The sequence below is a fragment of the Enhydra lutris genome, unplaced genomic scaffold (genome assembly GCF_002288905.1).
Source record: "Enhydra lutris kenyoni isolate GAN:26980312 unplaced genomic scaffold, ASM228890v2 scaffoldscaffold20, whole genome shotgun sequence".
In the NCBI taxonomy this organism is placed as follows: domain Eukaryota; kingdom Metazoa; phylum Chordata; class Mammalia; order Carnivora; family Mustelidae; genus Enhydra; species Enhydra lutris.
Window position 1 is genome coordinate 23,603,749 of NW_019154104.1, and position 13,142 is coordinate 23,616,890.

General features: G+C 40.8%; 1 protein-coding gene across 1 annotated transcript in view; it reads left to right on the forward strand.

Annotated features, from left to right (window-relative positions):
* LOC111148642 (unc-79 homolog, NALCN channel complex subunit) overlaps positions 1-13,142 on the forward strand; it is a 240,028-nt gene that overhangs the window by 131,649 nt on the left and 95,237 nt on the right. The window contains exons 21-26 of the mRNA XM_022505392.1: positions 2,141-2,220; positions 2,313-2,461; positions 6,847-7,004; positions 8,817-8,998; positions 10,664-10,865; positions 11,488-11,667. Coding sequence (XP_022361100.1) covers positions 2,141-2,220; positions 2,313-2,461; positions 6,847-7,004; positions 8,817-8,998; positions 10,664-10,865; positions 11,488-11,667 — 951 coding nt within the window. The remainder of the gene's footprint in view (positions 1-2,140; positions 2,221-2,312; positions 2,462-6,846; positions 7,005-8,816; positions 8,999-10,663; positions 10,866-11,487; positions 11,668-13,142) is intronic.

A 13,142-nucleotide genomic window follows, 5' to 3' on the forward strand; every position in this document is an offset into this window, starting at 1 on the left:
GTTTGGGAATCCTAGGCTTTCCGTCATTCCTTCAGTGAGCATCGAACAGTGACTCTGGGCTGCATTACAGCCCTGGGTCTGAATAAGACATTAGTCTCATTAGTATGAAGTGCTTGGTCAGAACTAACCGCTTCTGTGTTAGTTGTGCACGTGACCATCTGAGTGTGAATATCTTGGATCACTCTGTTTAGAACCACGGAAAACTAAAAATGGGAAGAACCCCTGAGATGACCTACTTCATTGGTTCTCAGCATGTCCTTGGAGTTGTGCAACCTCCGTGTTGTTTCCTTTGGACCTTCCTTAATTGGGGTGGTGAAGGGTGGGAAGACAGGGGCAAGTCCTGACGAACAGCCCCGGCTGCCCACTCTCTTCACCCCAAGTGTGCTGACCTGCTCTATTTCATACGTTGGAGTTCTAAGTGAGTTTCTTTAACCCAAATTGTCCATAGAATAAAGCTTGGAAACCTGTTGACCTAATTCAGCCATCTCACTTTGCACACGAGGAAAAGACATCCCAGGTGGGTTAAACGTGCCCTGGTGGTGCAGCTTATAGCCCTCCTTCCTGATTTACGCTTTAGGCTTATGTGTGGCACCAGGCTGTAATGGAACATCTGGACCATCTGAGGAGTTGAAACAGAATGAATGAGCTCCACCGCCCACCCCAAATTCTGGGTGTAGCTGGGGCAGAGGTGGAACTGGAACTCCAAATACTGAACAACTAGTTGGTGGCAGGATTGAGACTTGAAGCCAGGTGTCCTGGATAACTTGGAATTAATGCCTTTCTGAGACCCGGGCCTAGGGCTTGTTTCTGTCAGGCATTAGTGCCTAAAGGAAGCAAGGATGTCACTTAGGATCCAATAACCTGTACTCTTTGTATATAAATATATTTTTTAAACCTAAGATGGCACACAAATCACTTAACTCCTCCTTTTATTTATTCAGAGCGTTTTATATGAACAGTGGTTAAAATAAAGCAATTTTTTGTATGAATGACTCTTCTCCTTGCTTAAACATCTGCTCTGTTCGTCTCCCTCAAACACGACTTCGGCCTCTGGTCTATTTTCCTGCCTTTTTTCCCTGCTGTGTTGCAGGTCACAGTTATAAATTGTCTCTGCCTTAATCTTCCTCCAAGACCAGCCTTCCCTGCTGCTCTGAGCCCAGTCCCGCTTCTGCTCTGTGGGCCTCCAGGCCTTGGTCTTGAGCTCCTCTGTCAGAGCAAACGTGTTCGATCAACATGTGTTCTGTGATTCCTCCTTCCTTTCAGACTGTTTCCTGTTTCTGCATTTGTGGCCTGGTGCCTATTTCTTATAGCTCTTAGATATATCCTCCACTAAAAATACTTTTAAAACTCTCACACTTTCTAGAAAAAATAGACTCAAGGGTCGGTAACAAGTATTTAAAATACATGAAAGCGGAACTTTTAGTATATACTCCAAGAGAACTGATTAGTATATACTCCAAGAGAGTTCGACTCCCATTGTCTCTGGTTCCAGGGATTGCCAAAACTTAGGACGGTGATTTGAAAATGTTTTACACTACTGTCTGCGTCTGGCTAACTTGTGAATTCTTTTCTCCAGCACGCCTCAGGTACCATATATTGCCATCCCACCTGCAGGGGCAAAGGTATTAGAGAGACTCACAAGAAGATTAAAACCATGAGTAGTTGTTCTGATTTGAATATGCTTAGTTTCTTTCAGGCAGTCCCTTTGACATGATTCCATGGGATAAATTCTTCCTTAGGTGCTAATACAACTTGAACGTCTCCTTAAGACGTTCTTATCTCCCTTTCAATAAGAAAGGTGTACCTAGGCAAAGGCCAGACCCCTTCAAGTGGCAACAGAACTCCCAGCCCACAGAAGCACAGGACCAGGCTGGGGTTGCTTTAGGGAGCCAAGGACATCTGAATATATATGGTGGGCTACATGGAGGCCGAGAGCCCTGAATCTAGAAGGTTTCCTGCACTGGCATCACAGAAGGGATATATGCCACCTTGGAGAAGCAAATAAAAATATTGCACAAAATGCCTTTTAACATATCGTGTCTTTATTTTCAGTCCTTTTGGTTTTATGGTCTTGATCAGGTCATGAGTGGTGGGGTAAAGGAGAAACTAGGCTAACCCTCGTGTAATTATTTCTTTCCAGCAATAAAGAATGACACTGAGAGAAAGTTTTGCTACCAACAGCTTCCTGTAACTTTGAGGCTAATATACACCATTTTCCAGGTATTTTTTTTTTTTTGATATATTTAAGTGTTTGGTACGGTAGCATTGCTTTTTTAGATAACTCAGTAGTAACCACGTGTTTCTTCGTGTAGGAAATGGCGAAGTTTGAAGAGCCAGACATCCTTTTTAATATGCTCAATTGCCTGAAGATTCTCTGTCTACATGGAGAGTGTTTATACATTGCTAGAAAAGACCATCCTCAATTTTTAGCCTACATTCAGGATCATATGTTGATTGCAAGGTATGCCATCCTAGCAGGTTTTTGTTGTTGTTGTTTATATTTTAGGCTTTCGCTGTGAAAATCAAAGTCAGGACAAGACTTACCAACTCGTTTGGGCCACTTCTCTTAGCCAGGACAAACTGCCTATGGGAATAACTCATTTCTTTTGCCAAGTCTAACATTTAAGTATGTCAACATGAAGAAGAGTAATTTGTTTTGCTAGACACTGTAGAAACAGAGAAGGCAAAATAAGGATTATTTGTTTATCAGTTGTTGGACATTTTTTTTTTTAAGATTTTATTTATTTACTTGACAGACAGAGATCACAAGTAGGCAGACAGGCAGGCAGAGAGAGAGGAAGGGAAGCAGGCTCCCCGCCGAGAAGAGAGCCCGATGCGGGACTCCATCCCAGGACCCTGGGATCATGATCTGAGCCGAAGGCAGAAGCTTTAACCCACTGAGCCACCCAGGCGCCCCAGTTGTTGGACATCTTAACGGTGTAGTGTCCCTTAGAAAAATGTCAACATTACTAAATCACTATTTATGTTGTATCATCTAGAATAATATTAGTACCAAAGACTTACTTGATTTCTTACTTGAAGTAGAACTTCCAATAGACACCAAAAACCTCTCCACATATTGACTGATATAGTATTTTTAAAGACTGCAGAAGCATTTTGAGAAAAACAATAAAATATTGTCCTGGATTTAGATAATGTTTTTCTGCTTGAGAAGAAAATAACTCAAAATAACTGTTAGAGTCTTCCTGAAAGTAAGTCAGAAAAATAGTATCCTCATTTAAATGTAAGAGAATGAGGTGGTAAGAAGAAAGAAGAGGTTGGCTTTAGTTAACTTGGTGACAAAACCGACTTGAGGCTCTGTCTTTTCTCACATTTTTTCCCTTTGTTTATTCATTCATTCAACAGATATCACTGGGGGCTTGCTATATATATTATTATCCTAGGTACTTTGGGAATTTGCAGTCTTGTTTGGAAGGGGGTGAATGTTATTTATACAGAAGGTGACCACATAATTTATTCTTCACATTATTTACTTTTGAGAGTGAAGAAGGCATGCTCTTCATAATAACCTCAAACAATTAGTATAATGTAGACCAAGATCTTGGATAAACCAAGATATTGTTTTCAATGTCCATTTGGATGGGCATTGAGAGGATGTCAAGGATTTTTAGGATAAAGATCTGAAAATATTTATGGTCAGTGAAAGGGATCAGAGGAAAGGGAGTAGCTGGTAGAGCGAGGTCCTGGAAGACAAGTACACATGATCAAGAACGAAGGCTGGGTAGAAGAGAGGAGGGAGGCTCTTTTCTTTGAAAGGAGATATATTTTGAGGAAAAGAGAAATAAAGTGTCAAGAGAAGCTCATTACTGAACCTTAAGAGTAGTGTGTCCTGATGTCTTTTCCTGAGAGGGAAGAGGATAGAGATTAGGTTGGGAGCTCAAGGAACATGGAAAAATGTATGGAATTGCTCATGGAGGAACTTAGTAGGGTGTCAACAAGAAGTAATCTAAGTAAGACTGGCCTGCTGCCGTGTCAAGCTGAGCTTAGCTAGCACCAGCTTGTGGTGGAAGTTAGTAGGAATTAGTGGGACCAAGTTAGTTCTGGGGCCTGGGAGTGGATGAGAAAAGGGGGGCAATGTGGATTTTTTCAGGAGTAGGAATTTGTGATTTGATTATGGTGGAAGTGGGGATGAGGAATTTTGCAGGGAGGAAATGGTTGCCTCTGAGATCCAGTCTAAGATGGGAGGCAAATGAAATCAGAAGAGGATTGATGTTTGGAAGAAGAATATGAAAAAGAGGGAAAAGAAGTCTTAGTCAGGATTAGGAGTATCTTGGGTGGGGACACTGTTCAACCCAGTACAGAACATAGAATGGGAAAAGTGGAGAGTCTGCAAAAGTTTCCTCAGGATAAAATGGGAGTTCTACAGGTGGAACGGGAGGAGCTGGTAGAAGGGTAGGCCCAGCTGACTTGGATGTGGGGAAGAGTAGGACTGATCTGAACAGATAGATGAACAAGTCCAGGCAAAATCCATGAAGGAGTGGGATTGGGAGTTAGGCAGAAGCTCTCTTCATTCTCTGGAGTGGGACTACTAAGTAGGCCAACTTTTGTTGTTAAAACAGCCTCTATAGGGGGCGCCAGGGTGGCTCAGTTCATTAAGTGTCTGACTTTTTTTTAAAAAATTTTTAAAAATTAAAAAAATTTTTTTGTTTTATTTTTTTTCAGTGTTCCAAAATTCATTGTTTATGCACCATTCCCAGTGCTCCATGCAATACGTGCCCTCCATGATACCCACCACCAGGCTCATCCAACTCCCCACCTCCCTCCCCTCCAAAACCCTCAGTTTGTTTCTCAGAGTCCACAGTCTCTCATGGTTTGTCTCTCCCTCCGATTTCCCCCAATTCCCTTCTCCTCTCCATCTCCTAATGTCCTCTGTGTTATTCCTTATGCTCCACAAGTAAGTGAAACCATATGATAATTGACTCTCTCTTCTTGACTTATTTCACTCAGCATAATCTCTTCCAGTCCTGTCCATGTTGATAAAAAAGTTGGGTATTCATCCTTCCTGATGGAGGCATAATACTCCATTGCGTATATGGACCATATCTTCTTTATCCATTCATCCGTGGAAGGGCATCTTGGTTCTTTCTACAGTTTGGCAACTGTGGCTGTTGCTGCTATGAACATTGGGGTACAGATGGCCTTTTTTCACTACATCTGTATCTTTGGGTTAAATGCCCAGTAGTGCAATTGCCGGGCCATAAGGTAGCTCTATTTTTAATTTCTTAAGGAATCCCCACACTGTTTTCCAAAGTGGCTGCACCAACTTGCATTCCCCTAACAGTGTATGAGGGTTCCCCTTTCTCCATATCTTCTCCAACGGTTGTTGCTTACTGTCTTGTTAATTTTGGCCATTCTAACTGGTGTAAGGTGATATCTCAGTGTGGTTTTGATTTGAATCTCCCTGATGGCTAATGATGATGAACATTTTTTCATGTGTCTGTTAGCCATTTGTATGTCTTCTTTGAAGAAGTGTCTGTTCATGTCTTCTGCCCATCTTTTGACATGATTATCTGTTTTGTGTGTGTTGAGTTTGAGGAGTTCTTTATGATATTGGATATCAGCCCTTTGTCTGTAGTGTCATTTGCGAATATCTTCTCCCATTCTGTGGGTTGCCTCCTTGTTTTGTTGACTGTTTCCTTTGCTGTGCAGAAGCTTCTGATCTTGATGAAGTCCCAAAAGTTCATTCTCACTTTTGTTTCCTTCTCCTTCACCATACATAAAGATAAAATGGATAAAAGACCTCAACATGAGGCAGGAATCTATCAAAATCCTAGAGGAGAACATAAGCAGTAACCTCTTCAACATCAGCCACAGGAACTTCTTTCAAGTGTCCGACTCTTGATTTCAGCTCAGGTCATGATCTTATCAGGGTCTTGAGATCAAGCCCTGTATTGGGCAGCTCATTGAGCGTGGAGCCTGCTTGAGATTCTCTCTTTCTGTCCCTCTACCCTGCCCCCCCCTAAACAAACAAACAAACAAACAAGTAAATAAAGGCAAAGCCTCTACAGGACATTTCCCAGGCCCCATGGATTGCTGGTGCTGTGGGATTTCTGGCTCAGCCTTTGGGTTACATAACCCAGTTTTTTCCTCAAAGTACCACCCTGACACAAAAGCCGTGATGAAAAATCAAGGGATCTGGGGAAGGACACTATCTTCCTGATTTCAAAGAAGGCTGCCTTAAGAATTGGGAAAGCCATAGGGAACTGGTAAAATCCAGGTTTTTTTTTTGTCACTGGGATGGTTTTCTAGCAGTGCTGCATATAGTTTGCTTCCTTCAACTACCTTGATCAACCCAGTTTTGTGTTCACTCTTATGATAAGGAAGGGAAGGACCTTGACTGACAGCCCTGCCAGTTGGTGGAGAGGTTGTTCTTAATAGAAATAGAGTTGTTCTTTGCTAGAATAAAGAGGAAAGGCTGCTGGGCAGGCAAACTCAACAAATCTCTCCAGATATTCACTATAAGAAAATTTTTTAAAAAAATCACTTTTTACCACATCATCTTAACAGAAATAATATCAATTTTGTATATTTTTAAGTCATTGCTCATTTATATACTTGAATTTCTAATATATAATTATTTTTTTATATTAAAATATAGTATTAAGTAGTGTTTTTCTGTGTTGTTACATAAAAGCAATTTCTTTAAGAAAATGAACTGAACAGATTTAGGAAAGGTTTATCAGAGGTTTATAGTCTTGTGGATGAGTATCAAAAAGCATCCCTACCAGCTGCCTATTAACGAGAGATCCCATAAACTGAGATAATTGTATTTGCTTTCTAGAAAGGTTATCATAACTGTAACCACTTTGCTTCTTGCTTCCCCAGCCTGTGGAGAGTCGTCAAATCCGAGTTCTCCCAACTATCTTCATTGGCAGTTCCTCTGCTTCTCCATGCTTTGTCACTTCCTCATGGTGCTGACATCTTCTGGACAATCATAAATGGCAATTTCAACAGCAAAGACTGGAAGATGAGGTTTGAAGCAGGTACCTCTGTATTAGCTTAACAATTCTCTGGGGGTCACAAGGTAAACCAGATGTCCAGTCATGATGTCTCTTGTTGACCCTCCTTTCTTTCTATATTTCTTTTAAAAATTTTATTAGTTACTTATTTATTTATTTAGAGAGAGAGCATGCACACAAGTGGGGAGACACGGGGAGGGAGAGAGAATCTCAAGCAGACTCTGCACTGATTGCAGAGCCTGATGCAGGGCTTGATCTCATGACACTGAGATCATGACCTGAGCCAAAATTAAGAGTTGGATGCTCAACTGACTGAGCCACCCAGGTGTCCCTCCTCCCTTCTTTTTAAAGAGTACTGCCCTCCTTGCTAGTGTTCTTTGGTGATTCTACTTAACTGAGCTTACTTTATAATAGTATTTTGCTTTATAATAGTATTTTGCAGAGTGGTCCTTAGGTAGGAGGCCCTGTTCAGGTCTGCCTAGGATAGTCCTAGTTTATGCCTGTTGTCCAGGTGTATTTATTAATTGTATGCTTGTTTACTCTCAAATGGATCCTGGCTTGAATGATAAATTATACAGTTAACATGATACATGATATTATGTAGTCAATATAATATATAATATGACATAATGCAATAAGTTACTTGTATCAAAGTAACTGGGAGCGTTCCTTAAACACACAGGTGGTTGGGCCCCATTCCTAGACCTACTGAATTAGAATCTTATGGGGTAAGGCCAGGAATGTACATTTTTAACAAGGTCTCCAGGTAATTCAGTGATGTTTGAGAATCTCTGCTGTTAGACCCTTTCCGCTGAAGCATCAGGGATCAAGTCTGGGGCAGTGATGGGTATGATTTGCTGGTTCTGAGAATGGCAAGTTCTTAGAGGAATATGGTAAGGAAGGAACCTGGGCATGTTCTCTTAGCCTCGCATCAGCTGCCTTCATGGTCATCCCAGTCTGCTAGGACTCCCATCCTCGGGAGCAGCAAGGAGGGCCCGCAATGCCGTGGTGTTCAGAATGGTTCTCTGTGTTTCAGTGTCTCCAAAATGTGACCAAGGAATGGAAGTTCCATTAGGTGGGTTAACTATTACACATTTGCTAATACCACTGTCTGGGGGCACTTAAACAACAGACATTTATTTTCTCACAGTTCTGGATTCTGGGAAGTCCAAGATCAAGGTGCCAGGAACATATTGTTCCTCAGGGTATTAGGGGGTCCAGAATCTAAAGCCAGGTCTGGTGGGCACCTCCTGTCTCCCTGTGTGGTCCGCAGAAGGGCCTGGAATGGACAAAGAAATGAGCGTGGAGGCATTTTGAGTACTTTGAAGTATAGTTTGAGTTAAACAATGAAGAAGACCATTAAAAAAAAAAAAAAAAAGACAACCCATAGTTAAATTAAGGCTGCCCAGCAGGAAAGTACTGTACTAGGTAGAAACGGTCTCTGTCACACAGATGAAATGGAACATTCAAGAAGGCGGCATCAGAATTTCCTTTTGGGGGGCGCCTGGGTGGCTCAGTGGGTTAAGTTTTTGCCTTTGGTTCAGGTCATGATCTCAGGGTCCTGGGATTGAGTCCCGCATCGGGCTCTCTGCTCAGTGGGGAGCCCACTTCCCCCTCTCTGCCTACCTCTCTAATTACTTGTGATCTCTCTCTGTCAAATGAACAAATAAAAAAAAAATCTTAAAAAAAAAAAAAAAGAATTTCCTTTTGGTTTCTCAAAGCAGGGTGTGGGGGACCCAGAATTGACTTTTTCTTTGTGGGTTCCATTCTTGTCTAAGTAAGTGTCTGTTTTGTTTTTTGTTTTTTGTTTTTTTGTCCTCTCCTTTTACACTGCAGTGGAAAAAGTGGCTGTAATTTGTAGATTTTTGGATATTCACTCAGTGACCAAAAACCACCTGCTGAAGTACTCCCTGGCACATGCCTTCTGCTGCTTTCTCACAGCTGTGGAGGATGTCAACCCAGCGGTGGCTACCAGGGCCGGTCTCCTTCTTGACACCATAAAGAGGCCAGCATTGCAGGTGACATTCCTTGGTTGTGTGTTGTGTGCTGTGGATGGTGCTCCGCTGAGCACATATAGGACTGATGATGAGGACAGCAAGAATGGGGGAGTTTTTAAATGGGGAAAAATCCCAGAAACACTACCTTATTAAAGACCCCTTGTTCTTATTTCTTACTACTTTCTTTTCAGTCTTTGTCCATATGGTGAAAATACTTTTGACAGAGACAGGAATTGTATAATGTTTTTTTGTGTGGCAGATTTGTGAACTCGGCTGGTTTATCTTGTAATATTTAGCTGGTCCCTGGGCTGGGAGCTCTTGTCATTAGAGGCTAGACACTAAGAGAAATCATCTCTGTGATGAATTATAATATAAATCAAAGCAGGATCTGAGAAGGCAAATACGCCTACTAAAATGAAAGTCAAAACAACATGAAATACGAGACCTAGAGAGAGCTGCTTATTTATTTTATTTGGCACCTTAATTATATAATTGAAGAAACCAAGTCTCAGAGAGATAACGTGACTTGTCAAAGGACACAGAGCGAGTTAGTGGAAGAACCGAGACTAGAACCTCCGAAGTCCTGATCTCTTGATTTCCCACATTGGCTCCGGCTTATTACAGTGTCGTTATAATAAAAACTAATAATAATGGCAAGAGCTAAAATTTGTCAAACAGATACTGTCTTTCCAGGACAGTGGGTTAAGTGTCTCATCTCCATTGTCTCATTTAATCCCCACGATAACCTTGTGGGTTCCCATTTTACAGATAGAGAAGCTGAGGGTTGGAAGGGGTAGGGTAGGTCACTTTTTCAAGGTCACATGGTTAGTATGTGGCAGAACAGGTTGTGAGTCATAATAAAGTCCACATTCTTGACTGTAACTGTGTCTATACCCTGCTTCCCCTAAAAGAGACCAAGAAGAAAGTGCAGGATCTGGGCAATTTGGTGGTTCAGCTGACTGTGGACCCACAGCCTCCCTTATAAAAATTCCCAGTTGTCTTCTGGATACTCAGTTGGTCTTAAAGACTAGGTAGTCTTCCAGCCCAGCGCCTGGAACATAGGAGGCACTCAGTAGTTGAGAGTTGAATGAATTAATAGAATGCTTGGATGAATTACGGTTTTTCGGTTTCATTCAGTTAGGAAAGGGGGAATGGTAAGCAGAGTCATACACTGGAGAAACGGATGGTCAGTTAGTCCAACTTGATTTTTTAAGATTCTGTGTGCCACTCACGTTCCAAGAAGACAAAGTGAGTTTACTTTCTTTTAGAACCATGGCATTCAGCATTGAAAGGAAATTAGAAACTTGTATTGTGTATTCTCAAATGTAGCTTTGGAAGTATGCTTTTTTTAATAGAAACTATAGACATTGAAAAAAGAAACATTGGTTTGAGAGCATTTGGATTAAATGGTTATTAATGAATGCATCTGAAAACCAATAACCTGCATTTAGTGTAGATTTCTGAACTAGAATTCAAGAGGTATTCTACAATTGGGAGAAGTTCCTCTTCTGCATTTTATTTCTGCCAAACTTGCAATCAAAGAACATTTCAATCAGATCATTCCACATTATATGTATGGAGCGAGGAGGTTTTGTCTTGTTTCACTGACTTTGCTTAATGTATTTGCTTTGAAGGAACTTTTATGTTTATGTCTGACTTAAACTTTCTTCCCACTCTCTGCCCCAGGGTCTGTGTCTCTGTCTTGATTTCCAGTTTGATACTGTGGTTAAAGACAGACCCACAATACTGAGCAAACTTTTACTCCTGCATTTTCTTAAGCAAGATATTCCTGCCTTGAGCTGGGAGTTCTTTGTCAACAGATTTGAGACCCTTTCTTTGGAAGCTCAGCTACATTTGGATTGTAACAAAGAATTTCCTTTTCCTACAAGTAAGCAAAACAAAGAACTTGCTTTAAACAGCCATAGTTCCTATTCTTACATCTGCTAGATAAGTAGACCATACTCTGCATGTAGCCTAATTTCTCATTATGGAGAAGGCTCTTACTTCATGAACTCAGTTTATTAAATATTTATTGAGTTACTCTGTAGTAATCTGTAGATCAGTTGGTTTCTGCCATTCCAAAAGCAAAACCCTTTGCATTTCCTTGAGGACCTATGGTGACCCTTTGTGACTGAGTGTTCCTTAAATATGATTCAGTAGTCATGTTCACAGTGTTTGTGAGCAATTTTGTGAGATACATTTGCACCTCGCAAATTCACCCTTGCATGCTTGTTAGTTACCTATAGTTCTAAATAGATGGGAAAAGTGGGTCAGTCAACTATGTATCCAGTGATAATAAAAACATTAGACAATGTAATCTTACAGTCTAAGCAGAAGAATCACAGGCAATAGTCGTGATAGACAGTAGTGATGATTTTTTTCTATGACTCACCACGAATGATTCATGTGTCCACGAAAGATGTACTTTAATCCTGAAAATATACACAGCTGGGTTATTTCAAACTTGTTGTGCTTGTTAAAGAAAATAACGTCTGATTCCTTTTGCAAAGCTATCACGGCTGTAAGGACCAATGTCGCTAACCTCAGTGACGCAGCATTGTGGAAGATCAAGAGGGCTCGTTTTGCAAGGAACCGCCAGAAGAGTGTGCGTTCTCTGAGAGACAGCGTGAAGGGTCCTGTGGAATCCAAGAGGGCACTCTCTCTCCCCGAGACCTTAACCTCCAAAATTCGTTGAGTATCTTCTTCCCTCCTTCCTTTAAATCTGTTTAATGTCTTTCTGAGGCTGACTTGTCCTGTTGAATGTTCATAGAGTAACTTATTTAGTCAACGGAGCTCCTTCACTAGGTTAGGGCTTCAGATTCCCTAGAGGGTTGCCCCAAGAATGTCAGTGCCCTGGTGGGGGGCTTTGTCCAGTGTGTGGGTGAAGCAAAGCCCTGGTCCAGCAGTAGAAGGCAGCAAATCCACTCATGCCTGGCCAGAAACGTAGATGCAGCCTCTCTGCTCCTGAGTCCTAGGATAGGAAGGGGAATACCACCAGTCCTGGAACCTGAGAGCTTCCTGGAAAAGACCGGGACAGGCCAGACCCCATGGCAGCTGAGGTGACAGAGTGGAAGTGTGGAGTGCATTTGCTTTTCATGTATGATGGAGACAGCCTAACAAGCTCCCAGACGAACCAAAAATAATGGTTGCTTTTGAAAAGAAAACACCAGGCTGAGGAGAAGTTGAATTTCTGTTCAGCTTCACCAGATTATTTATAAATAAAAATAAGCTTCATTGCCAATTAAAAAAAAAAAAAAAGACCCTGTATGCTTGTTTTGTAAAGGTCTTTCTTTATATGGCACTTTGAAAGAGAGCACAATTTTCCCTAAATTACCAGATGACTAAATGAACTCTAATGATCAGCAATGGCTCATGAATGGCAAATAATTAAAAATTCATAACTAAATCACCATGTTAGTGAATGAGTATATTTAAATATGGTACTTACTTGTGAAATTTGTCAAGTGATTTAATTTTTAAATAACTGCTGTGAAATTCATCACATAACACTCTAAAACATACCTCTTGTCTTGTCGGAAGTAGAAAGGTTTGCTTTTTTCATTGGCATTTATTGGAAGATAGCCTTGTATAACATAATCATTTTTAATCACAAATATGATTTGATTTTTTTATTGCATTTTTTCTCTATTTTAGACAAGCTATGAAAATGTGGTATTGTGAACTTTGGGAGAAGTCAATGAAGGCCCTTTAAGCGATCAGTAATTCAGTTTTTCAGGGAACAAAGATTCTAGCAAGTGGTCATTTAAGAATAACCTGTAGGAGTGCTAGGCCCCAGAGAAGACCGAATCAGATCCTAGAAACCAATATCTGGATGAAATAAATTACAATTTCTATGAATTTCCCAGCTCTTTTATAACTTAACCAGCCATTTTGGGATATCAGGTTTACTTATTGTCCTTTCTTGCTAATTGATTCACATGACAATTTTGAAGATTAAGAATGGAAATAACACTAAAGAATGTTCTTGAGATTCACATAAAACCACAAAGCTTTTGTGACGCGAACATCTTTTATGCGATGTTAATGACAAGTAGGAAAACGAAACTTAAACCTGCCCCTACTATCCAGTGAGTTAGCACTGAGTGTATTTTCTAGGCTCAAGTTGTTTTTAATGCTTATTTAAATAGAGTTGTTGTTGATTTTT